This window comes from Hypanus sabinus, chromosome 9 (genome assembly GCF_030144855.1).
Source record: "Hypanus sabinus isolate sHypSab1 chromosome 9, sHypSab1.hap1, whole genome shotgun sequence".
Lineage (NCBI taxonomy): Eukaryota > Metazoa > Chordata > Chondrichthyes > Myliobatiformes > Dasyatidae > Hypanus > Hypanus sabinus.
In genome coordinates, this window is record NC_082714.1 from 121,950,886 (window position 1) to 121,976,496 (window position 25,611).

At 39.2% G+C, this 25,611-nt stretch overlaps 1 protein-coding gene across 2 annotated transcripts in view; it reads left to right on the forward strand.

Moving 5' to 3' along the window:
- The window catches only part of LOC132399762 (probable phospholipid-transporting ATPase IIA), a 183,738-nt gene that overhangs the window by 41,639 nt on the left and 116,488 nt on the right, over window positions 1-25,611 (forward strand). For both annotated transcript variants that reach the window (XR_009514065.1, XM_059980485.1), the window contains exons 8-13: window positions 1,118-1,198; window positions 1,777-1,852; window positions 3,881-3,957; window positions 14,285-14,445; window positions 16,180-16,322; window positions 19,857-19,969. Coding sequence is in view for 1 of the 2 variants with exons in the window: in XM_059980485.1 (XP_059836468.1) it covers window positions 1,118-1,198; window positions 1,777-1,852; window positions 3,881-3,957; window positions 14,285-14,445; window positions 16,180-16,322; window positions 19,857-19,969 (651 nt within the window). In the remaining variant the exon portion in view is untranslated. The remainder of the gene's footprint in view (window positions 1-1,117; window positions 1,199-1,776; window positions 1,853-3,880; window positions 3,958-14,284; window positions 14,446-16,179; window positions 16,323-19,856; window positions 19,970-25,611) is intronic.

A 25,611-nucleotide genomic window follows, 5' to 3' on the forward strand; every position in this document is an offset into this window, starting at 1 on the left:
TCAATTTGAATGATGGAATCAATGACTTTGTGACCAAGGTTGCAGGTGATACAAAGCTAGATGAAGAGGCCAAATGTGTTGAGGAAGGACTTGGACTGATTAGGGGAATGGGCAAATAAGTAGCAAATGGAACACAGTGTGGGGAGGCGTATGGTCATGTATTTTGGTGGAAGGAGTAAATGTGTAAACTCTTTTCTAAATGGGTAACAAATTCAGAAATTACAAGTACAAAGGGACTTAGGAGTCCTAGTGTAAGACTCCCTGAAGGTAACTTGCAGGTTGAGTTGGTAGTATGGAAAAATAGTGCAATGTTAGCATTAATTTTAAAAGGATTAGAATGCAAAAGCAAGAATGAAATGCTGAGGCTTTATAAGGCATTGTTTGGACAACACTTGGGGCATTGTGAGCAGTTTTGGGCCCTTATCTAAGAAAGGATATGCTAGCATTGGAGAGGGTTCAGAGGAGCGTCACGAGAATGATTCCAGGAATGAATGGGTTAACGTATGAGGAGCATTTGATGTCTCTGAGCTTGTATTCACTGGAGTTTTCAAGAAGGGGGGACCTCATTGAAACCTATGAAATATTGAAAGGCGAAGATAGAGTGGATGTTGTGAGGATGTTTCTAATAGTGGAGGAGACTAGGACCAAATGTCACAGCTTCAGAATAAAAGGGCATCCCCTAGAACAGGGTTGAGGGGGAATTTCTTTAGCCTGAGAATAGTGAATCTGGAATAAAAATGGAATAACTGCAGTGGAGTCCAAGTGATTAGTTATTGGACCGTGTAAATTGTCTCTTACAGATAAAGGTTGTGCATTTGTGCTGTAGTGATTGTCTAGGTCCATGTACAAGTCATATTTACATACAACGGCTTTGTGTTTGCAGTGAGGATCTGGAATTGTTAAACTAGTTTGCCTTTATTTTCAACAAGCATGGACAGATCTTATCAGGATTTATTATGAGTGCAACATTAAAGGAATTGATTGTTGGCCAGAATTTTTTCTGTGAGACAAGAAATAACTTTCTGTGGCAGTGATTTGTGACAATATTCCAATAAATCAGTGTGTCAGATATTGCTGCAACAGAATTGTTCATTTCTTATTCTGTTTTCTTTTTAAGGATTTGCTACAAATACGATCTTATGTTTATGCAGAAGAACCAAACATTGATATTCACAGTTTTGTGGGGACGTTCACTCGGGTGAGTTGATTTTGTTGAGAGAACGTTGCTTCATTTTGTATCTGTCCTTCTTTTTGGAATGCGTGACTTGATAATATTTCCTTTTTAAGTAAAAAAAAAAGTGTGAAGATTCTGGGATAAAATTCCAACTCCTATTTCTTAACTAAAGAGACAGAGTACTTGGCATACTGCTCAATTAAATCAGTTAACTACAATTCTGTTTTGACTGAGGAGAATTCATGCATGAACATCAAGTGGTTGAGGACTGTGGATTACAAATTTTGTATCAGAGCCAAGGGTAAAGGAGAGTTATGTTTTTAACTTGATGGGTTCTGATTGGGTGATAAATGCAAGTTAATTTTGTTTGTTAATAACTGAGATTTAGGGCATTGGGGGACAAAAAGGACAGTCACCTTGACTCACAAATGAGAATGAAGCAATCACAAGGGTGATGTGAGAAATGCATGTATTCACACTGAAAAGATATTTTTAATTTGTTGATTCATGTGATAATTACAGTTTTGCAAGCAGATAAGCAGCAGAACCCCACAAAGTTATTGTAGCTACATCAAATCAAATAATTTCTTTTTGCTTTTCAGGAGGATAGTGACCCACCAATTAATGAGAGTTTAAGCATTGAGAACACATTGTGGGCCAGTACTGTTATAGCTTCTGGTAAGGTTTTTTTTCTCAAAAAAGGATGTTCTCAATTTTTTATTTTTCAGACTGCTCTCACCTGCTTGCTCTTAAACAAATTTTGTGTAAATAAAAACATTGACGAGGAGAAGACTCTGTTAACAGAATTTTTGTTGCTTCTAAGTGATTTGTTGAATTATATGATGGTATGACAATAACTGACATGCAGTAATGCACATTTTAATTTCATCCCAAATCCAAAAACGGGTTGTCAGCTAGTTTCATGGAGAAAATGGGTTCGAAATTGATTCATATGTGTGTGCCTAGTAGACATTGGGTGTGCAGCGTTCAATCCTGTCATCATTTAATTTACCTTTGGTGCATCTGCAGGCAAATTGGACCATTCATCTATCACAATGAAACAAAAAGGAAAGCACATCTTAACAGAAGGATAGGGATTCACTCCTGTGCTGTTTAGAGAAAATGTCGTTTATTCACCTTTGGTAGTTTGTTGAAGCAGAGATTGATGGAGCTATCTGGGCTGCACTTTGGAGCTGCATCATATCTGCTAATTATTCAGCTAAAGGCATTTTGTTTTTTGGGAAAGATTCGCAACTATGTCAGAAAATATAGAAGCAGCATTCGGTTAAGGGAGTGGGGTTGAGAGGGTTAATAAATCAGCCATGATAGAACGGCAGAGCCAACTCAATGGGCTGAGAGGCCTAATTCTGCTTTTTGGCGGGTTCATGGATCGGAAAGGTTTAGAGGGAAGTGGGGCAAACCCAGGCAAATGAGACAAGTTCAATTTGACTACTTGGTCACTCAGAACAAATTGGCCCAGACGTCCAGTTTTTGTACTGTATTACTCAGTAATGGGGGGGGGGGGGGATCTCCTGGCCTGTCTCTCCACTGTTGTTGACAGCTGCAGCATGATGCTAGAATTTTATTTTGTTCCAAAGTGATCTTTCAAGTTTGTCATCTTTGCCTTTTATGTGCTTGGCCAAAACTAGAATGGCAAAATCACTTTTGGACAGTTCCCTCCAGTTTTTGTAAACCTGGTTTTCTTGAGTGTGTTATGGATTCTAACAACTTCATAGATTTAATATAAGCTAAATAATTCCAACCTATAAAAATTAAGTCAGCCATTTAGCAAGGTGTTCGTTGCTCATTCATATTTTTTGTCTAGCTCAGCCATATTTAATACATTTTATGTAAAATTTAGTTATAGAAAATACCATTATTGTTGATTGTTAGTTATATCATTCACATGTTCCTGTATGTTGTCTGACTCAGTGAGAGGTCTGACCATTCATCTCTCTCTAGCCACCAGGCTTATGTTTCTCTGGCTACTCACCCATTGAGCACTCTGGTTGAAAATCAACCATGCAATGTTTTTGTTTGCTGCATACAGTATAGATGGTACATCTCGGTGTTGGAATTATGTTAACAGAATGTCAAAGCTTGGATTTTAATAATGACCTTCTGTTCTCTTGTAGCATAACTGTGTTCAAAGACAGTGCAGGCTGTGTGGTTTTCTTTCCGTAGTTGTCAGATTGCAGTGCCAGTTGTGATAGGGTAATTGCTTTATTCTGCTTTGCAACTCTTGAAATGCCTCTTTGTCTAAGCTGCTGTGAGGTTTCCTGATGACAAAGCCAGTAGCATTCTCTTAACCAGCACTCTTGAAATCACCAGGATTACAACATTTTAAAATTAACATACTATTCTGCTCTGTTTTTCCTTTCCGCTCATACCCTTTTGACCACCTTTCCAAATGTGTTTGCTGTGCTATTCATCCTTGCTAAGTCATGGAAACTTTGTGGCTAATGGAACATCCTTTCTCCTGCCAAATATGTTTGGTTAACTGTGCACAAGCCTGTGCTCAAAGCTCGGACTTCCAGTCTAGCTGTCCCTGTACCATAATAATGTAATGTTTCCTATGTATTTTTTAAGTAATAGGTACAAAAACCCCCTGAGATTTAAAGAGATGATTTCTGCTTTGAGAATTGTGTTATTCTTAAACTATAATCAGAATATTTTGTAATGTTTTTTATGTTATTTCCATTCAAGGCACAGCAGTTGGTGTTGTTATCTACACAGGAAAAGAAATGAGGAGTGTTATGAATACTTCACACCCAAAGAACAAGGTATATTTTGACAGCCATGGCCAAGAAAGTAACTAGCATTAAATATCATAATTACTTCTTGCAGAGTATAATATTGAAAAAGGTACTACGGGAAATAGCCTATTGTTTTATTTAATTAATTTAATTGCATTCTAAACAAAAATGTAACGAGCAATAAATTTTTCACCGTGAGTTATGTCACATTCTAAATTCCAACATTCAGAACTATTTTCACAGTATCTTTTCAAAGATGACACAAGCTGAAAGGCAAAGGATGTAAATATGTTTTCTCAGACTAGATTTATACACTGATGTTGACAGCCAATAGGTGACATTTAAGTGCTAATGTAATATTTTTAGTCAGTGTTATGCGTGACCAGTTACCTGTAGTTTGCTTACAAAAAATTCTGTGGCTGTATGTTATTAAGATCTTTGATTGTTGCTACGTGGATTTCAGACTCTGGGTATAATCAGATTAACAGGTAATTGAGCAATGTTAAAGTAAATGGACTAATACACAGATTAGACAACAGATTGCCCAAGTCATGAGATGAACATTTCATTTGTGTTGATTTGTAATAGTTCTATGGGGAACTGTGTTTATTGAGTTATTGGTGTGTGAGCTGGCCTTCATTGTCTTTCCTTTGTTACCGTCAAGGTGGTGGTGAGCCACCTTCTCGAACGGATGGAGCTCTTCTTTTGAAAGTAATTCCAGAATATTGTTGGACAGGAAATTCCAGGATTTCAACCCAGTGATGATGAAGAAATATATTTTAATTTGATTGATAAAGGTGTGACCTGGAGATGAACCTGTAGATGGTGATGTCTTCATTTGCCCAAAATTCTTGTGGTTCTTATTGCAGATTTTGGAGATAATGTCAAAGAGCCCAGATAAGTATCTGCAATGCATTTTGTCGTTGCTAAACACTGGTCATATTACACCATTGGTGAATGGGATGGTGATTAAGCAGGCTGCCTTGTCTTGGATGGTGCCAAGTTTCTTAAGCGTTTTTAGAGATATACTCATCTAGGCACATTGAGAGATTTCCATCATGCTCCTGGCTGTCAATATAAATTTATTATCCAAGTATGTATATGTCACCCTGACTAACTTGAAAGTCATTTTCTTCCGAGCATTTACAGGAAAGTAAAGAAATTCAAAGTTCTAAGTAAATTTATCATCAAACTACAAATACAGTTGCAAGAAGTTTGTGAACCCTTGCAATTGCCTGTTTTTTTTCTGTATTGATTACTCATAAAATGTTGCCTGATCTTTGTCTAAGTCACAATAATAGACAAATACAATCTGCTTAAACTAATAACTCGGAATTGTACTTTCAATATCTCTATTGAACACATTGTTTAATCACTTACAGTCCAGGCTGGAAAAATATGCAAATCCTTGTATTTAATAATTGGTAGATCTTCCTTTATCTGCAGTAACCTCCACCAAATGTTTCCTGAGGCTGCTGATCAGATTTGCACAACGGCAGGGAGGAATTTTAGACCATTCCTCCATACAAAACTGTTTTGGTTCATCAATATTTCTGGGATACTTTGCATGGACAGCCCTTTTCGGGTCATGCCACAGCATCTCAATTGAGTTAGGGTTTGGACTTTCATTCGGCCATTCCAAAACACAAATTTTCTTTTCAACCATTCTGTTGTTGTTTTATTCTTGTGTTTCAGATCATTGTCTTGTTGCATCATTCAACTTCAATTAAGCTTAAGATGACAGATTGCTACCCTGATACTCTCCTGTAAAATGTTTTGATACAGTTTTGAATAAAATGTTCCCTCAACGATTGCAAGCTGTCCAGGCCCTGAGGCAGCAAAGCAGCCCCAAACAATGATGCTCCTTCCACGATGCTTTACACTTGGGATGAGGCTTTTTGTGTTGGTATGCAGTGTCCTTTTTCCTCCAAACATAGCGGTGTGCATTTCTACCAAAAAGTTCAACTTTTGTCTTAACTGTTCACAGAACATTGTCCCCAAAGCATTATGGTACATCCATGTAGTCTTTTGCAAACCTGAGAAGTGTTTTTTTGGAGAGAAGTGGTTTCCTCTATGGTGTCCTTCCATGAACACCGTTTTTGTTCAGTGTTTTTCTTATAGTGGACACATGAACAGAGACTTTATTAAGTTCTAGAGATTTCTTCAGGTCTTTTGCTGTTACGTGTGGGTTCTTTTTCATCTCCTTCAGCATTCATTCATTGGAACACCTGACTCTAAATAGCTGTTGTGGGAGGCATTACTCCAAAGGTTCACACTCTTTTTGAACCTAGACTGTGATTGTTTAAATGGTGTACTCAGTATTGATGAGAAGAAGTACAATTGTTTGTATGTTATTAGTTTTGGCAGATTGTGTTTGTCTATTATTGTGACCTGGATGAAGATCAGACCACATTTTATGAGTAATTAATGCAGAAAACCAGGTCATTGCGAAGGGTTCACAAGCTTTTTCTTGAAACTGCATTTCACCATATACAGCCCTGAGATGTATTTTCTTGCAAACATACTCAATAAATCCACAACAGAATCAGTGAAACACCACATCAACTTGGGTTTTTAACCAGAGTGCAAAAGACAACAAACTATTAAGAAATACAAAAATAAATAAATAATAAATAAGCAATGAATATCAAGAATATGAGATGAAAAGTCCTTGAAAGTGAGTCCATAGATTGTGGGAACATTTCAATGGTAAGGTAATGGAAGTTGAATGAAGTTACCCCCTTTTGTTCAAGAACCAGATGGTTGAGGGGTAATTCCTGTTCTTGAACCTGGCGATGTAAGTCCTGAGGCTCCTGTACCTTCCTGATGGCAGCAGTGAGAAGTTCAAAGTATATTTATTATCAAAATATGTATACATTTTACAGCCTTCAGAGTTGTCTCCTTACAGGCAGCCACAAAACAAAGAAATCCCAAAAGAACCCATGGAAAAAAGACCAACAAGCATCCCGGGGGAAAAGCAGTTCCTCGTCATTGTCCTAAATTTAGTCCCCCGAATCTTGAGGCAATGGCCCTAAGTTCTAGTCTCACCTACCAGAGGAAACTGCTTTCCTGCCTCTATCTTCTCTGTCCCTTTCATAATTTTATATGTTTCTACAAGATCCCCTCTCATCCATCTGAATCCCAGCGAGTACAGTCCCAAGCAACTCAACCTTTCTTCATAGTCTAACCTCCTCACCTCTGGAATCAACCTGATGAACCTCCTCTTCACTGCCTCCAAAGCCAGTATATCCTTCCTCAAGAAAGGAGACCAGAACTGCAGTACTCCAGGCACAGCCTCACCAGTACCCTGTATAGTTGTAGCACTATCTCCCTGCTCTTAACTTCAATCCCTCTAGCAATGAAGGCCAACATTCCAGTTCCCTTCTTGATAGCCTGCTGCACTTGCAAACCAACCTTTTATAATTTGTGCACAAGCACTCCCAAGTCCCTCTGCACAGCAGCATGCTGCAATCTTTTACCATTTAAACAATAATCTGATTGTGCATTTTTCATTTCAAAGCAGATGACCTTACATCTACCAAAATTGTACTCCAGTTGCCGGACCCTTGCCCACTCACTTAACCTATCTATATGTCTCTGATGACTCTCCGTATCCTCAGCACAAATTGCTTTTCTTCTCAATTTAGTGTCATCAGCAGACTTGGAAACACTACACTCAGTCCCCTTCTCCAGGTGGTTAATGTATCTTATGAACAGTTGCAGGCCCAGCACTGACCCCCTGAGGCACACCACTCACTACTGATCACCTACTAAAGGAACACCCACGTATCCTAATTCTTTGCTTTCTATAGGTTAATCAATGTTCTATCCATGCTAATACATCACCCCCAACTCCATGCAACCTTATCTTATGGAAAAGTCTTTTATGTGGCACCTTATCAAATGCCTTCTGGAAATCCAAGTAAATAATATCCATCTATTCTCCTCTATCCACTGTACATGTTATATCCTTGATGAACTCCAGTACATTTGTCAAACAGGACCTGCCCTTGCTAATGCAATGCTGCATCTTCCTGATAGATCGTTGTTTATTTAGTGATAGCTTCAAGCATTTTCCCAACTACAGATTTTAAACTAACTGGCCATTAGTTACCTGCCTTTTGCCTACATCCCTTTTTGAACAGCAGTGTGACATTTGCCGTCTTCTAATCCACCAGGATCAGCCCAGAGTCCAGAGAATTTTGGTAAATTGTCACCAAACCCTCTACTATATCCTCTGCCACTTCTTTCACTACCCTGGATCCATTGAATCAAAACTGGGGACTTGTCTATCTTTAGGCCCACAAATTTCCTCAGTACTACCTCTTTAGTGATATCGAGATCCTTACCTGCCAATCCTTCTGTATCATCTTTCTTTGGCATGTTAGATGTGTCCTCCACTGTGAAGACAGACACAAAGTAGTCATTCAAAACCTCAGCCATTTCCTCATTACCCAATGTCAATTCCCCTTTCTCGACCTCCAAGGGACCCATGTTCACTTTAGCCACCCCTTTCTGTTTATAAATTATAAAAACTCTTACCGTCCATTTTTATATTATCCTAGTTTATTTACAGTACATAATCTGTCTTCCCTTTCTTTATTGCAAACTTAGTGGTTCTTTGCTGCTTTTTAAAGTTTCCCCAATCTTCCAGTTTCCCACTACTATTGGTGACTTTGTACGCACTAGCTTTTAGTTTGATACATTCCTCTATTTACTTAGTTACCCATGGCTGGCTCTCCCCACCACAATTTTCAACTGGGATATACTTTTGTTGAGCACCATGAAAAATATCTTTGAAGGTCTTCCACTGTTCCTCAACAGTCCCACCATATAGCCTGTGTTCCCAGTCCACCCTATCCAGCACCTCTCTCGTCCTGTTGTAGTCTCCCTTGTTTAAGCATAATACACTGATTTTTGATCAAACTATTGCTCCCTCAGTCATATTCTGATCATTCTTTCCAATAGGATCCCTAACTACAAGATCACTAATTTTATCTGTCTCATTGCACAGGACCAGATCCAAGATAGTACGTTCCCTTGTAGGTTCAGTAACATACTTTCCTCAGTCTTGGGTCAATTCTGCCTCGCCTCTGCTCACATTTCCATTGTTAGTGGTGATCATTATTAATAAGGAATTTAGTCATTTTCTTTGTTTTGTTTGCTGCCAATACATAGTCACTGGGGGTCTCTGACGGATGCTGTTTTCCTCTGACAGCATTTCATGTAGATATGCTCAATAGTAGGGAGGGCATTATCCGTAATGGACTGGGCTGTATCCACTACTTTTTGTAGGATTTTTTATTCAACGACTTTGGTGTTTCCATACCAGGCCGTGATGCAGCCAATTAATATACTCTCCACCATACAGCTATAGAAGTTTGTCAAAGTTTTAAATGTCATGCGAAATCTTCGCAAACTCTTAAGGATGTAGAAGCATTGTCGTGCTTTCTTCGTAACTGCACTCACGTACTGGGCCCAAGACCAATCCTCTGAAATAAAAACACTGAAGAATTTAAAGTTGCTGACTTCTGGTTCTCTGATGAGGACTGGTTCCTACACTTCTTGGTTTCCTTCTCTTGAAGTCATAATCAGCTCCTTTTTCTTGCTGACATTGAGTGACAGGTTGTTATGGGCAGATTTTTATCTCCCTTTTAGATGCTGATTCATCACTACATTTGATTCTACCAATGACAGTGGAGTCATTGGCAAACATAAATATGGCACTGGAACTGTACTTAGCCACACTGTCATAAGTGTATAGTCAACAGAGCATGGGGCTAAGTACACAACCTTGTGCCCCTGTGCTGATAGTGATTGTGGAGATGTCATTGCCAATTTACTGACTGGGGTCCTGCAAGTGAGGAAATCGGGGATCCAATCATGCAGGGCATTATCGAGGCCTAGGTCTTGGAGTTTAGTGATTAGTTTTGAGGGGATGATAGTGTTGAATACTGAACTGTAGTCAATGAAGAGCATCCTGATGTATGTATCTTCCTTGTCTAAGTGTTCCAGAATTGAGTGAAAGCTCAGTGAATCCAAAACAATCCTTTTAGATATTTAGGTGTCATAATTATTAAAAAAAAATAAGGATCTTTATAAAGCCAATTTTCCTCTTTCAGTGGACTTTATGTAGTACTCATTTAGTAGATGGAGCCCACTTACATTTTCACTTGTTGGCAGTATTCATGTAGTTAAAATGATTTTACCAAAATTTTTATATTTATTTCAGAATATTCCTGTTTTTTTTTGACTAAGAAGTTTTTTGATCAGATTGATTCTATTATTCTGTCTTTTATTTGGGATAATAAAAGACCAGGAATTAGTAAATGTCATTTACAAAAGTTGAAAAAGGATGGAGGTCTTGCTTTGCCTAATCTAAGAATGTATTATTGGGCTGTTAATTTGCGATATATGTCCTTTTGGTTATATTGGGTTGATAGGAATAATCGGCCAATTTGTGTAGACCTGGAACTGGGAGTTGTAAAACAGTTTTATTTAACTTTGTTATTAGGAGTTGCTCTACCTATACAATTAGCTAAAGTTGCTAATTTAAACCTATATTCTGTGATTAAGCACTCTTTACAAATTTGGCTCCAGTTCTGCAATTTTTTTAATCTTAAAAAATTTAAACTTTGTAGTTTAATTTATCATAATTACTTTTTTAAACCTTCCTTGAGCGATCCAATTTTTTTCTTTGGAAAAATAAAGGTTTAATTCTTTTTTGGAATTATTTAAAGAAGGCAGATTGATGTCTTTCGAACAATTAGCTGATAAGTATTCTCTCTCATATTCACACTTTTTACAATAGCTTCAAGTTAGACGCTTTTTACAAAAATATTTAAGTAATTTTCCTTACATATTGGAGGCTGACTTGTTAGATACTATTATGAATATGAATCCTTCAATGAAAGGTTCTTTTGGAGGAATTCATAATTTATTATTGCAATGGGATAAATGTCCTTAAGATTTAAACAGGATTGGGAGAAGGAACTCAATTTGACTTTTATCTGGGAGGATTGGATGCGGATTCTGAAGCTGGTTAACTCTTCTTCGATCTGTGCTAGTTATTCACTGATTCCATTTAAAATTGTACATCGTTACCATTTGACGAAGAAGAGACTTTCTAAAGTATTTCCCAATGTTGACAAGTATTGTGATAGATGTAAAACTGAGATAGCTACACTGACACATATTTTCTGGTCATGTTCTATATTAAAACAGTTTTGGAAGTCAGTCTTTTCAACAATTTCTAAAGCACTCAGAATCAACTTACAACCTAATAAATTGACTCTGCTTTTTGGAATAATTCCTCAGAATATCCATGGTATTTCTGTATCTGACCAACATGTTATTGCATTTGTTACATTGATAGCTAGGAGGGCCATTTTGTTGAAATGGAAGGATATATCAGCTCCTACTTTGTCACAATGGTTCTCTCAAGTGATGCTGTGTCTTAGCTTGGAGAAAATTAGAAGTCAAACCTTTGAACCTTTATTTGATTTTGAGAAGAGATGGGGCTCATTTGCTCGTTATTATCATTTCAGTCAACTGAGATTTTCTCCATGATCTAATTGTAAATTTTTTTGATATATTTTTCTTTCTTGTTGGTGGTTTGATGTTTATTTTAAGAAGCTCTCTGTATGACGCATGGCTCCGGGGTTGTACCCCCAATGGGTTTCTTTGTTTTCTCACTTTTTTTTGCTTAGTAGGGTTTTTTTATTCACAAAAATTTTCAAAATCTTTAAGATAATTTTTTTGAGGCATTGTAAGTGTTGTTACTTTAATGTACATGTGTTATTTTTGAATAATAATAATTATAAAAAGATTTGAAAAGAAAGAAAGGTCAGTGAAATGGCCTAATGACCTGAAGTGGCAATGGGCAAATGGGAGCAGATTGAAGTCGCTGCTCAAGGAGGAGTTAATATGCTTCATGACCAATCTCTCAAAGCACTTCATTCCAGTGGTCAATTGTGAAACTGGATTGCAGATGGTGGAAAGACATTGTGGTGTGAGGATATGAGCCATTTTCTCCAGGATACCAGTCTATGACCTGCTTTTGTGGCCACAGTTTCTATGAATGTTGACAACTCTTATAAGCTCCTGCTTCAAAATTGTCTAGCTCTTGGTACCTGCAGACATGGGAGTGAAGAAGGGCCTTAGAGGACCACTGCTTTCAGAACTGGGCGAAGGTAACTCATCTACTGGTATCACACTCTTGGGTAGGGTTGGGCCAGGATATATGTGTTTTTAAAAAAATAAAATAAAAATTGTCCTTTGCCATGACCTCAGCAGATCTTCATTTTTTTCACACAAAACTTCTAAAATAAGTAGCAAGTAATTCCTCTCCACCCACACCCTCCATCTTGATAAGAATGGCTGTTTTCTTTTATATAATGAGGTACATTGGAATACTTGTCCATAATTGGACAATTAATGCTTTAAAATGATGACAAAAGATTATTTATGAATCATTTATGGGAATGACAATGCAGCCTGACTTGCACATGTCCCTTCCAATCTATACATTTTAAAAAAAGGATACAGCATCCTGTTATATAAGTTATGACTGCTATTGTTAAGCACCCTAACCTGAGGCACCAACCTTAAATTACTACAGCCAGCAATTTGCCTCAGAGTGTTTAGGGTATGCAATTGCAATGGTTACAGTGTTTTTAAAGATGGCCTTATCTTCCTCAGAAGTACATCAGGGTAAAACCCTCCAGCCATTGAGCACTTCTCTTTGAAACGCTGTCGTAGAAATCCAAAATCCTTACCACCCAGGCTTTGCTCTTTTCTTGCTGCTGCCATCAGGTAGAAGGTACAAGTGCCTCAAGACTCACACCACCAGGTTTAAGAACAGTTACTACCCCTCAATCATCAGGCTCTCGAACAAAAGATATCTATTGAGATGTTCCCAATACCAATGATCTCACTTTCAGGGCTCTTTATTTTGTTATTTCATGCTCTCGTTACTTATTGCTATCCATCTATCCATCCATGCATTTGCAGAGTTTGTTGTCTTCTGCTCTCTGTTTGTTCTTTCATTGATCCTGTTTATCTATGATTTGCTCAATATGCCTGCAGGAAACAGAATGTGGTGATGTGTGTACTCTGATAATAAATTTTACCTACCACAAGGTGGCAGCAGGGGTAGCATCAACTGGTGAATGAGTGTATAAACAGACCTTGGAATGGATTCACTGTAATCTTGGGCAAGAGCCAGATTTGACACATAGTTGCCTACTCTAAAATGAAGAGTTCCATTTTGTTTTTTCATGAGCTGTGACTCAATGAATTTGGTTCTCTGGTAATAGTAGAGGAATTACATCATGTCCCAGATGAACAAATTACACCAAAAGTAAAAGTTTGTGGCAACTTCTACTTTACAAAAAGACCACTTGACAACTTAATGGTCAAAAGAGCATCTTTATCTGGGATGGGAAATGATATTTACAACACAGAGGCTTCCAGGTACCTCGTGCGGCCTGGGTGGAGGAACTATATACAGTGCATACTGGGAGTAAAAATAGCGGAAGTAAAGACCCCGCCAACCCCAGTAGTATTAACTTACTTTTAATAATACTCACATTACAACATTTCTCCCCCTTTAAAATCCAACATTCCCCAAATATAGAAGAACTGGGAAATAAAAACAGTGGTATCATTAGCAACAGGTAACCAATATCAAAACACAAAAAAAAACATGGCAAATTCAACAAAAACTATCCAATCAAAGAGTCAGTCTGTCAGGAGGTTTGCAAAGGTGCTGAGATCTACGCACTACCCCCGGTGACCCAGCAGGCACCGCTGGTGATGTTTTGGGTGGATCTAGTGTTGGGGACACGAGAGGGGTCTGTGTGTCCGTGTGAGAAGGTCCATCCTCTGCCCCCTCTGCCGTGTGTCTCCCTCTGGCAAAGTCACTGGTGGACATGCTTTCCTGGTATTATTAGCAGCCAACTCCATGCCTTGAGCAATCTCTCGGGCTGTCTTGGAAGTCAACAGTGGGGTTTCCCCCAACAAGCAGCGTTGTACGGCGGCATTATTAATGCTGCATACTAATCTGTCACGGAGCATGTCATCCAACACGGCTCCGAAATCGCAATGCTCTGACAGCCGCCGAAGCTCGGCCACAAAATCACCCACAGACTGACCTGGCTTCCGGACATGGCTGTGAAACTTGAACCATTGAACTATCACCGCAGGCTCATGGGGAACCACCACAATCCGAAGTAAAAAGATCCTGCCAACCCCGATAGTCTTAACTTACTTTTAATAATACTCACATTACAACAGTTTATATTTCTGGATGTGTATGGAAAAGTAATTCTTTAACCTTTTTTTCCCCTCCTAGATGGGGCTGTTTGACCTGGAGGTGAACTGTTTAATGAAGGTCCTGTTCGTTGCTTTGGTGGCATTATCCCTTGTGATGGTGGCCCTGCAGCATTTCAGGGGACGTTGGTATCTCCATTTGTTTCGCTTCTTCCTTCTGTTCTCTCACATAGTTCCAATCAGGTAAATACAGCAATTGAATTTGCTCTCATTTTCCCTGCAAGAGTATTATTTTTTTTCTAATGTCGTTTGCTTTCCATCTCCATTTTGGATTCCCCACCTTATAAAGCATACCCTGTACATTTTGCTGCCATATTGCCAGTGTCTGGACTTATTTCCTTTGTCCATGTGGTGAATAACATTGACCCGAGCAGTGAAGCCTGGAGTAAATGAGGAGCTCAAAGAGCATGTAGTCCACATGAACGTTCAAATTCTTTTCATGTGCTTAATTGACTTTTGAATGACTCAAAATTGGGTAACGATGAATTGAAAGAAAGTTGCAAATCAGAAGACTGAAGTTGAAGGATTTTTCAGGGTCTGTTATAAAATGAACAGATGACACTTGGAAGTGGTAATTTTTTTTAAGTTTCATGTACCACAGGTGAGGTATAGTTTTGGAAAGTACCAAGTTTGTAGAGTCACTATGATGTGGAAGATTGTCCCTGTAATGTCTAGCTGGTGTGCAAAATGAGCAGATAATTGACAAGTTAAATTCAGTCCATAAAATTTTAATAAGAGGAACAAGGAGACTTCTTGTGTTTTGGAAAGTAAGGAATTAAATGAGATATTAGAGCCAAGAGGTTTGCAAAATTTGATGCATATTGTGATGAGGGAAGAGATATAAGAGGATGAAAACAAAGCATTATGTTCTCATTCTTACAGGAATAACATACAAAAGCAGGAGATGATCAGTTATATTGAACATTGATTGGAGTAAATTTGGAGCAATTGAAGATCTAGTTCCGATGAAGGTCACTGTCCTGAAATATTAACTCTGTTTCTCTCTCTGTAGATGTTGCTTCCTTTACCTGAGTATTTTCAACACTTAGTATTGTTATTTCCTTTCAGAGGAGCCTGCCAACCACAAACTGAGAGGAAAGTGAAAAAATGCACAGTAGTCTGCACAGATGTTGTCAGAGTAGACAATATCAGCAAAGATTACGCAGCAAATTGAACCGAACTGAGGTCCTTCAAACGGTTTTCCCTATGAAGAGAAAAAAATCCTGAGCAATTTTCAGCTGACCTTGTTAATCGTTTCTATATTGAGTTACAGTAAATTACCCACAGTGTATGTAGTTGCAGGAGACTTGGGGAAATTGATGGAAATGTGAGAGTTAGTAACAGGTCACAGAGAAGTATGTGGTGGAATGGGAACAGATAGGAATTCTCCATGGATAGGCAGAATGGCTGCCTTTATGTCAGGTGAAATGCTTAGCATAACTAGTTACTTTTTGTACAATAATTCCTTGATCTACAAAAGGTCTATTTTTCAGGAAAGCATTTCATTTAGAAAATCTTGTTAAATCGAAAGGCTGGACAAAATACATAATTGATACTTAAGTTCAATTTATCTTATAGCAAATACACTGCTTTAAATGTAAACATACCCTTAAGAGTTGAGGGTATTGCAACAAAAATTCTGAAATCTAATGTTTGTAAGTCAAGATGTTGCAGCAAAAAAATATTGTTTCCTTTCAAATATCTAACATTATTGCAACTTGTATTCATATGAGCAATAACAGATCGAATCTGATCATTTTTTAATACTTTACGTTTATAGCCATAAGGCAATGGGCTAAATCTTTATATTACCTACCTGAAGAAATCTCATTGACTTCATTTCCTTCAGTCTGTACTTAGTTGTTCCCAAGGTAAGCGTAGCCATCAACTTATGTACGTTTCTTCTAATTTATCTAGTATTCGTGTCAATCTGGACATGGGAAAGATGGTCTACAGTTTGATGATTCGTAAAGATGATAAAATTCCTGGCACAGTGGTACGGGCTAGCACCATTCCAGAACAGCTTGGAAGAATTTCCTATGTTCTAACAGACAAGACGGGTAATTCCTCTTTGTTAGTGTTTTGTGTACATGTCTATCTCAGAGTACTTCCAAGGCTGTCAAAGTTAAGAAGATGTAAAGGAAGATGGAAAGGGTTCATAAGGAGGATAACAAGAAAAAAGAGGCCTCATTGTGAGAGTTATTCAAAACTGGAGGGTTTTGTTTATAGAAAGTTAATGGAAAATCGAAGACATTCAGAATTAAGGGACGTTATAATGAAAAAAAGCAAGGTTGAACTTGCATTTGTATAATGCAAGTAAGTCCATGTCAGAGATCATCAAATAAAGAACGTTGTCAAAAGAGAGGAAAAAGTTGAAAGTGATTTTAGAGTAGAAATATTGTATCTGAAGTAATGGAAAATATCTGTGGTGGCTTTTGAAGGAGAACTGTTTAAAAAGGATATAGGAATGGAACAGGATAATTGAAGTCGGAGGTCATCCGGGTTAGGGATTGGATGTTGGAGGCCTGGAGGTGGCCAGTCCTGGGCTTGGAGGCCTGTTTGTGTGTGTGCGTGAGTAGGTGGAAAGCAGGAGGAAAGCAGTTTGTTTTGCTGTTTTTGTTGCTGTTGCTATTGCTTGTGTTGTTCTGAATGTTGTGGGCACGTGATGTTGGTGCTGGAAAGTGTGGCAACACTAGCGGTCTGCTTCCAGCGCATCCTTTGGTGGTGTTGGTTGTTGACACAAATGACACATTGCGCTGTATGTTTTGTGGTAAGTAAATGAATCTGAATCTGACTATTAAAATGTTACCTAAGGTCCAATGAGTTAATGGCCTTAGCTGTGTTGAAAGTTTATGATTCATTCTGAGCATTTCTGTTATAGGAAAAGTCAGCTAACAGTTTTCTAGTAACAAGCTGTCTGCCTTTGTAAACCCATAGTGGATTTTGTAAACTTGAAAGGGAGTGGTACTTTTATAGAAAGCTGGAAATTCTCAAAATTGTTGTGTTGGTGGCTTCTTTCAGTCCATGCATAAGAAAGAGATTCAGAGGTCTTTTGCCCACTACCTTTTGTTTTTTAGGGGAATTGTGGGTGGAGTAAAAAATGGTAGTCATTTATCACTTAGAAAATAATACAGCTCTTTCAAATTTTAGCTTGCAAAGTGGTAGAGGACATGTATGCCTTTTAATAAAGGCACAAGTGGAAACACAGAAAGGTTTAGATACTCCAGCTATTAACCTAGGAGCACAAGTTGTTAAAGCCTAGATTTTGTAAAACAGACTTGGACAACAAAAGCAAATGTTTTGCACTACACCTAGGTTGCGATATTAGCTTTTACTGCAAGAGATCTGAAATACAGTTGGCCCTCCTTATCCACGAGTTCCACATGCGCGAATTCAACCAACCGCGAATCGAGAAAAAAACCCCAGAAGTGCTCTTCCAGCACTTGTCGTTCGAGCATGTATAGACTTTTTCTTGTCATTATTCCCTAAACAATGCAGTATAACAACTATTTTACGTAGCATTTACATTGTATTAGGTATTGTAAGTAATCTAGAGATGATTTAAAGTATACGGGAGGGTGTGCGTAGGTTATCGTGAATTGGGATTGAAAAAAAATCATAAATTCTCTTACTAAGGAAGTCGGAACAGGTACATCCGGTATTATTTAGCGTCAGTTAGTCAAACGTTTGTCTTAGTATATAGTATATATTTTACCTTTCTATGCATATAAAACACTTAAGAAACATATGTTTCAGCGCTGGGCGATCCAGTGACCGATCGCCCCCAAGTGCATTGTCCATCCGTGCGGGTTGATTAGGAGGATCAGAAACCCAAAACCCCAAAGCCCAATAATTAAACCACTGCGTTGCTCAGTAATAATTGTAGCTTTCATCGGGGCAGGGCCTTTCTCACTTTATCCTTTAAAATTGTTCTGATAGTTGACCGACTGTAGCCCAACACTTTTCCAATGACTGATGGCATTTCACCTCTTTCCAATCGCTTTGTGGTTTCCACTTTACTTTCAATCGTGATCGTAATTATTTTCGTGAACAGAAACACTACGGATTCAGTGCTCCACCACTGGGTCCTAATGTCCACCCCACTGAGACAGGTTAAATAAGGTCCACCACATTGAGACAGGTTGAATAAGAGACTTGGGCATCCATGTTTTTTGGTATCCACGCAGGGTCCCGGAACCAATCCCTCGTGGATAAGGAGGGCCGACTGTATAAAACCAAGGATATAATACTGAGGCTTTAAGGCTTTATATGACACTGGTGAAGCTTCTCTTGGAGTATTGAGAGCAGTTTTGGGACACATTGCCTAATAAATTATGTGCTGACATTGGAGAGGGTTCAAAGGAGGTTCATGAAAATGATTCCTGTATAGAAAACTTATCATATGAGGAGTAAATGATGGCTGTGGGCCTGTACCCACTGGAATTTAGAAGAATAAGGTGAGATCTCATTGAAACCTATCGAATGTTAAAAGATCTAGATAGAATGGATGTGGAAAGGATGTTTCCTATAGTGGTGTAGTCATGGACCAGAGGGCACAGCCTCAGAATAGAGGGGACATCCATTTAGAATGAAGATGACAAGTAATTTCTTTAGTCAGAGGGTGGTGAATCTGTGGGATTTGTTGCCACAGACAGCTGTGGAAGCCAGGTCATTGAGTACATTTAAGGCGGAGGTTGATAGATTCTTTATAAGTCAGAGTGTGAAAGGTTATGGAGAGAAGGCAGGAGAATGGCGTTGAGAGGAAATAGATCAGTCATGATCAAATGGTGGAACAGACTTAATAGGCCAAATGGCCTAATTCTGCTGGAATGTCTTATGGTCTGAGTCCTTGGTCCCGTCAGAGGTGAACTTTGAAGAATATTTTTTTTAAACTGTTTAGTACAAATGTTGTAATGCAACAAAATATCTCATTTTATGCTTAGTATCGCATTTAGTTTGAAAATGTGTGTAAATATTTGTAGTTAAGAGTTTCCTGAAAGGAAATTAGATCATTTTGAAAAATGGTTTCTACACCACCTTATCAAAACCCCTGGTGTTACAGCTGGATAATCTTAGCTAGGTTGCTAATTGATGTGCTAGATTTGGTTTCTATAATGCACAAACTGGGAAAATGAAGTAAGATGCAACGTCTTCAGTGCACTCACACTCTGGAGTGGTCAATAACAACTTTTGTATAATTCCTGCTGAGAACTTGTTGCAATGATTATGTTTTTTTTATTTGCATCAAACTTGTGGTTAGAGGTTAGCAGCCACTTTTTCTTTTGCATCTCTCCCGATTTATTATTTTGGAAGTTAAAATCTAACTGCAATACAAAATAGGTTGCCTATTTGCTGTTGTGAATTTTGCACTATCACACAAAGTGAAATCCCATAGGATAGAATAAATACCCACAACCACATGTTGCATTAAGTACATGGCAGAAAAGGCAAATTCCAGTCTTTGTCAAAAGTTAAAGAAATGTATCCGGTTGAATGGTGTTGCCCTTCAAGAGGCAATAGTGTCATGTGACTAAAATGTCCTTTGATAAGTTACAAAGTTCAGTAACTTTGCCCTTTTTTTCCCTTTTTCATAGGAACCCTGACCAAAAATGAGATGCAGTTCAGGCGTCTTCATTTGGGTACAGTGTCCTATGGACTGGATTCAATGGATGAAGTAGAAAGCCATGTTTTTAGTGCATATACGCAGGTAAGTGTGTGACCAAACTAATCATTTCTGGTGTGACTGAGTGAAGGGGCAATTAAATGCTACAGAGAGCATGGTATAGTATAGCACAATACAGGTCCTTCAGCCCCATGTTGTTGTGCTGACCTTTCAACCTACTATAAGATCAAACCGATCCTTCCCTCCCACATAACCCTCCAGTTTTTCTTTCAACTTTGCCTCTAGCACACTTCTGGGAGCGCATTCTATACAGTCATCACTCTTTGTGTGGGGGAGAAAAAAGAGTTCTTCCGCTGATGTCACTCCTGTACTTTCTTCCAATTAACTTAAATTTATGCCCTATTATATTAGCTATTTCTGCCTTGGGTAAAAGGTGCTGGCTGATCACTCTTTCCATGCCTTTTATCATCTTGTACACCTCTATCAAATCACCTCTCATTTTCCTTTGCTCCAAAGAGAAAAGCCCTAGCTCCTCAACCTATCCTCATTGGATATACACTCTAATTCTGGCCACTTCCAGGCAAATCCCCATTGCATTCTCTCTAAAACTTCCATATTGTTTCTGTACAGAGGTGACCAGAACAGAACAGAACAGAACATTCCAAGTGTGGTTTAACCAGTTTTATAGAGCAGCAACATTACCTTATGGATTTTGAACTCAATCCCCCAACTAATGAAGACCAACACACCATACTCCTTAACAACCCTATTAAATATAGCAACTTTGGGAGGTCAATGGACATGAATGTGAAGTTCCCTCTGTTCCTAAACACTGCTAAAAATCCTGCCATTAATCCTGTATTCTGCCTTCAAATTAAATTTTCATACTTTTCTGAGTTGAACTTTTATCTGCCACTTCTCAGCCTGGCTTTGCATCCTGTTAATATCCCATTATAAACTATGACATCCTTTCCCACTGTCCACAACACCACCAACCTTTGTTTCATCTGCAAACTTACTAGTCCCCTTCCATTTCCTCATCCAAATCATTTCTAAAGATCACAAAGAACAGGTGTCCCAGAGCAGATCCCTGTGGAACACCATTGGTCTCTGATCTCCAGACAGAACAGGCTCCATCTACTAGGCCTTCAACGGGCAAGCCAATTCTAAATCTATATAGTCAAGTTTCCCTGGATGCCATTCCTCCTGACTTTCTGACTACCTTGGGGAACCTTTTCAAATGTCTTACTAATATCGATGTACACCACATCCACTGCTTTGTCCTTATCACTGTGATTTGTCACATCCTCAAAGAATTCAATCAGGCTTCAGGTATAACCTACCCCTCACAAAGCCACATTGACTACCCTAATCAGGCTATGTATCTGCAGATGCTCATAGATCCTGTCCAAGAATTTCCCTCAATAACTTGACCATCACTGAAGTAAGCCTTACTGGTTACAACTCACAGAGTTATCCTTGCTCCCTTTCTTGAACAAAGGAATAGCATTTGCCACTCTCCTATCTTTTGGTAATACTCTTACGGTCAGCAAAGACACCAAATAATTGACAAAGGGACAGCAATTTCTTTTATCACTTCCCTTGGTAATCTGGAGTAAATCCTGTTCAGCCCCAGGGAATTATCTATATTATTGCTTTGCAAAGGTTCCAGCACAGTTCTTTCTCAACATCAACATGTTCCAGCATTGCAGCCTGCCCTCTGTCATCGCATTAATCAAGTTCCCACTCGCTGATGAATACTGAAGCAGAGTATTCACTAAGGATCTTCCCTACCTCCTCCGACTGCAGATGCATGTTTCCTCTTCTATCCCTGTTTCATCCTACAGTCACTTGTCATCTTTCTGTTCCTCATGTATATGTAGAACATTGTGGGAGTTTCCTTAATATTACTCACCAAGGCTTTCTCATGTCCCCTCCTAGCTAAGTCCATTCTTCAACTGCTTCCTGGTTACTTCATAATGCTTTAAGGCCCTTTCTGTTCATTGCTTCCTAAACTTTAAGAGAGCTTCTTTCGCTTGACTAGATGTTCCATATCTCTTGTCAACCATGGTTCATTCGCCCTAACATCTTTACCTAGGATAAATCTTTTCACAACACAATGCTACTGCTCCCTAAACAACCTCCACATTTCCTTTGTGCATTTCCCTGACTGCATCCATTCCCAAATTATGTTCCCAAGATCCTCTTCCCATTTTAATTCTTTTCATTTCTGTCTGTTCTTTATCTCTGTCCAAGGTTATGCTAATAGTCCGGGAGTTGTGGTCACAGCTCCAAAATGTTCACCCACTGACAGATGTATCACGTGACCTTGCCCACTAAGAAACGAGACCTGGTCATTGTCTAGCACCAGATCCAGTATGGCCTCTCCTCAAGTCAACCTGAATACATAGTGTATTAGGAATCCTTCCTAGGTGCACTGAAGAAATTCTGACTCATCTACACCTTTTGCATTAAGAAGGCACCAATCAGTCAATCAATTGCCGTATCATCAATTCATACCCTCACTGATATATGGCACAGGCAGCAATCTGAAGATTACTACCCCTGAGGTCCTGCTTTGCAGCTTCCTACCCAGCTCCCTGTATTTCCTCTGTAGGACCTCATCCCTTTTTCCAACTATATAATTTGTACCAATATATACTACACCTTCTGGCTACTTACCCTCCCCCCTTAAGAATGCTGTGAGCCTGATTTGAAACATTTCTAATGCTGGAGCCTGGGAGGCAGAGTACCATCCGCTGGTGAATTTCATGTCCAGAAAACCTTCTGTCTGTTCACTTAACTATCACTCTGATCTTCTCTTCCTCCCACCCCCCCCCCCCCCTTCCCATCTGACCCACAGAGCCAGACTCTTTGCCAAAGAGCTGCGTGCTGTGGCTTTCCCCCAACAGAATCCAAACAATGTTATTACTGAGGGGAACAGCCACATGGGTACTCCATACTATCTGCCTATGCACTTTCCTTCTACTGACAGTCACCCAGCTACCTGCGTCCTACAACTGGGGTGTGACTACCCCCTGTAACTACCACCTTCTCCTTCTCCCAAATTAACCATAGGTCATCCAGCTGCAGCTTCAGTTTCCTAACAAGTTACACTGAGATGTACTTCTCGCATCTGAACAGTGCCTACAAGAAGTATTCACTTCCCCTTGGAAGTTTTCATGTTTTATTGATTTACAACATTGAATCATAGTGGATTTAATGTGACTGTTTTTGATACTGCTCAATAGAAAAAAAAGTCTTTCGTAACAAAGTGAAAACAGATCTCTACAAAGTGATCTAAATTCATTAGAAATACAAAACGCAAAATAATTGATTGCATTGGAATTCACCTGCTTTAATATAACACATCAAATCATCACTGGTGCAGCCAACACACACAAAATGCTGGAGGAACTCAGCAGGCCAGGCAGCATCTATGGAAAAGAGTACAGTCGATGTTTCGGGCCTGAGAGGACTCAACCTGAAACGTTTATTATACTCTTTTCCATAGATGCTGCCTGGCCTGCTGAGTTCCTCCAGCATTTTGTGAGTGTTGCTTGGATTTCCAGCATCTGCAGATTTTCTCTTTATTGTGAGAAGTGCAGCCAATTAGTTTTATAAATCACATAATTAGTTAAATGGAGATCACCTGTGTGCAGTCAAGGTGTTTCAACTGATTGTAGTAAAAATACACCTGTGTCTGGAAGGTCCAACTGCTGGTGAGTCAGTATCCCAGAAAAAACTACACCATGAAGAGAAAAGAACACTCCAAGCAACTCTGTGAAAAGGTTATTGAAAAGCACAGGTCAAGAGATGGATACAAAAAAATTTCCAAGTCACTGAATTTCCCTTGGAGTATAGTTAAGTCTATCATCAAGAAATGGAAAGAATAAAGCACAGCTGTAAATCTGCCTAGAGCTGACCAACCTCAAAAACCAAGTAACCGTGCAAGAAGGGGACCAGCGAGGGAGGCCACCAAGAGACCTATGACAACATTGGAGGAGTTACATGCTTCAGTTGCTGAGATGGTAGAGACTGTGTATAGAACAACTGTTGCCAGGGTGCTTCACTGGTCTCAGCTTTATGGGAGAGTGGCAGAGAGAAAGCCACTGTTGGGGGGGGGGGGGGCAGAACCTCACATGAAATCTCAGCTAGAGTTTGCCAAAAGGCATGTGATAGACTCTGAAGTCAGCTGGAAGAAGGTTCTATGGTCTGATGAAACCAAAACTGAACTTTTTGTCTATCAGACTAAACGCAATGTTTGGTACAAACCAAACACCGCACATCTTCAGAAACACACCATAAAGCAGGGTGGTGGCTGCATCATGCTTGGGAATGCTTCACTGCTGCAGGCCCTGGAGGCTTGTGAAGGTAGAGGGTAAAATGAATGCAACAAAATACAGGGCAGGAAAACCTGATGGAGTCTGCAAGAGAACTGAAACTTGGGAGAAGATTTGTTTTTCAGCAAGATAATGACCCCAAGCATAAAGCCAAAACAACACAAGATTGGCTTAAAAACAAGTCAGAGTCTAGACCTCAATCCAATTGAGAATTTGTGGCTGGACTTGAAAAGGGCTGTTCACTCACGATCCCCATGTAATCTGACAGAGCTTGAGCTGTTTTGTAAAGAAGAATGGGGAAAGATTGCTGTGTCCAGATATGCAAAGTTGATACAGACCTATCCATTGACTCAAGGCTGTAATTGCTGCCAAACGTGCATCTACTAAATACTGACTTCTTGGTGGGGTGGTGGGGGGAGGGGGTGTAATAATGCAATCAATCATTGCGTGTTTAATAATTGTAATAAATTTAGACCAATTTGCAGAAATCTGTTTTCACTTTGACATGAAAGAGTCTTTTCTGTTGATCAGTGTCAAAAAGCCAGATCAAATCCACTGTGACTCAATGTTTTAAAATAATAAATCATGAAAACTTCCAAGGGGGTTGAATACTTTTTATATGCATTGTAGCAGTTGGGGAAACTGGAGGACTTGAAATCTCCCATGTCTTGCATGACATGCACACGTGACCCTGGGATCCATTCTCACCATTCTAGCCAGGCACAAAGAAAGAAAGAGAAACTTGATAGAAACCTCATCCTAGCCTTCACTTCTCTTAGCTCTGAAGCCTCTTGAGTCAAAGCCTCAGTTCCCCACTCCAGGAACGGCTGCTTCATTAGAACCCAAGGCGATTGGAGGCACTGCTCCTCCCTCAGTCTCCAGGATGTTGTATGATGGTCTCTTGCTGCTGACTGCTCTCTTCCAGCTAATAAAAGCCTATCTCTCACCTCACGTCTCCCAGAGTTATTGATGGTGCATCACAAATAAATGTAAATATTTATTTTTATAAAGAATGGCATGGTAATATATCAGTTAGTGCAACACTTGCAGTACCAGCTGTAAGATTGGGGCTTGACTCCTGCCACTGTCTATAAGTGGTCTGTATGTTCTCGCATGACTGTGAAGGTTTCCTCTAGTGCCCTGATTTCCTCCCATGTTCCAAAGGTATATAGTTGGGGCTAATGAATTGTGGGCATGCTATGTTGGTGTAGGAAGCTTGGCAAACTTTGCGGGCTGCCCAACGTAATCATTGCTGATTTGATTTGACACAAATGACTCATTTCACTGTGTCTTTCAACGTACAGGTAAAGCTAATCTTTAATTTATTGCCAAGTTTCAACATCCAAATTAACCTGTTAAATTTACTTGGAAGATTTACAACCA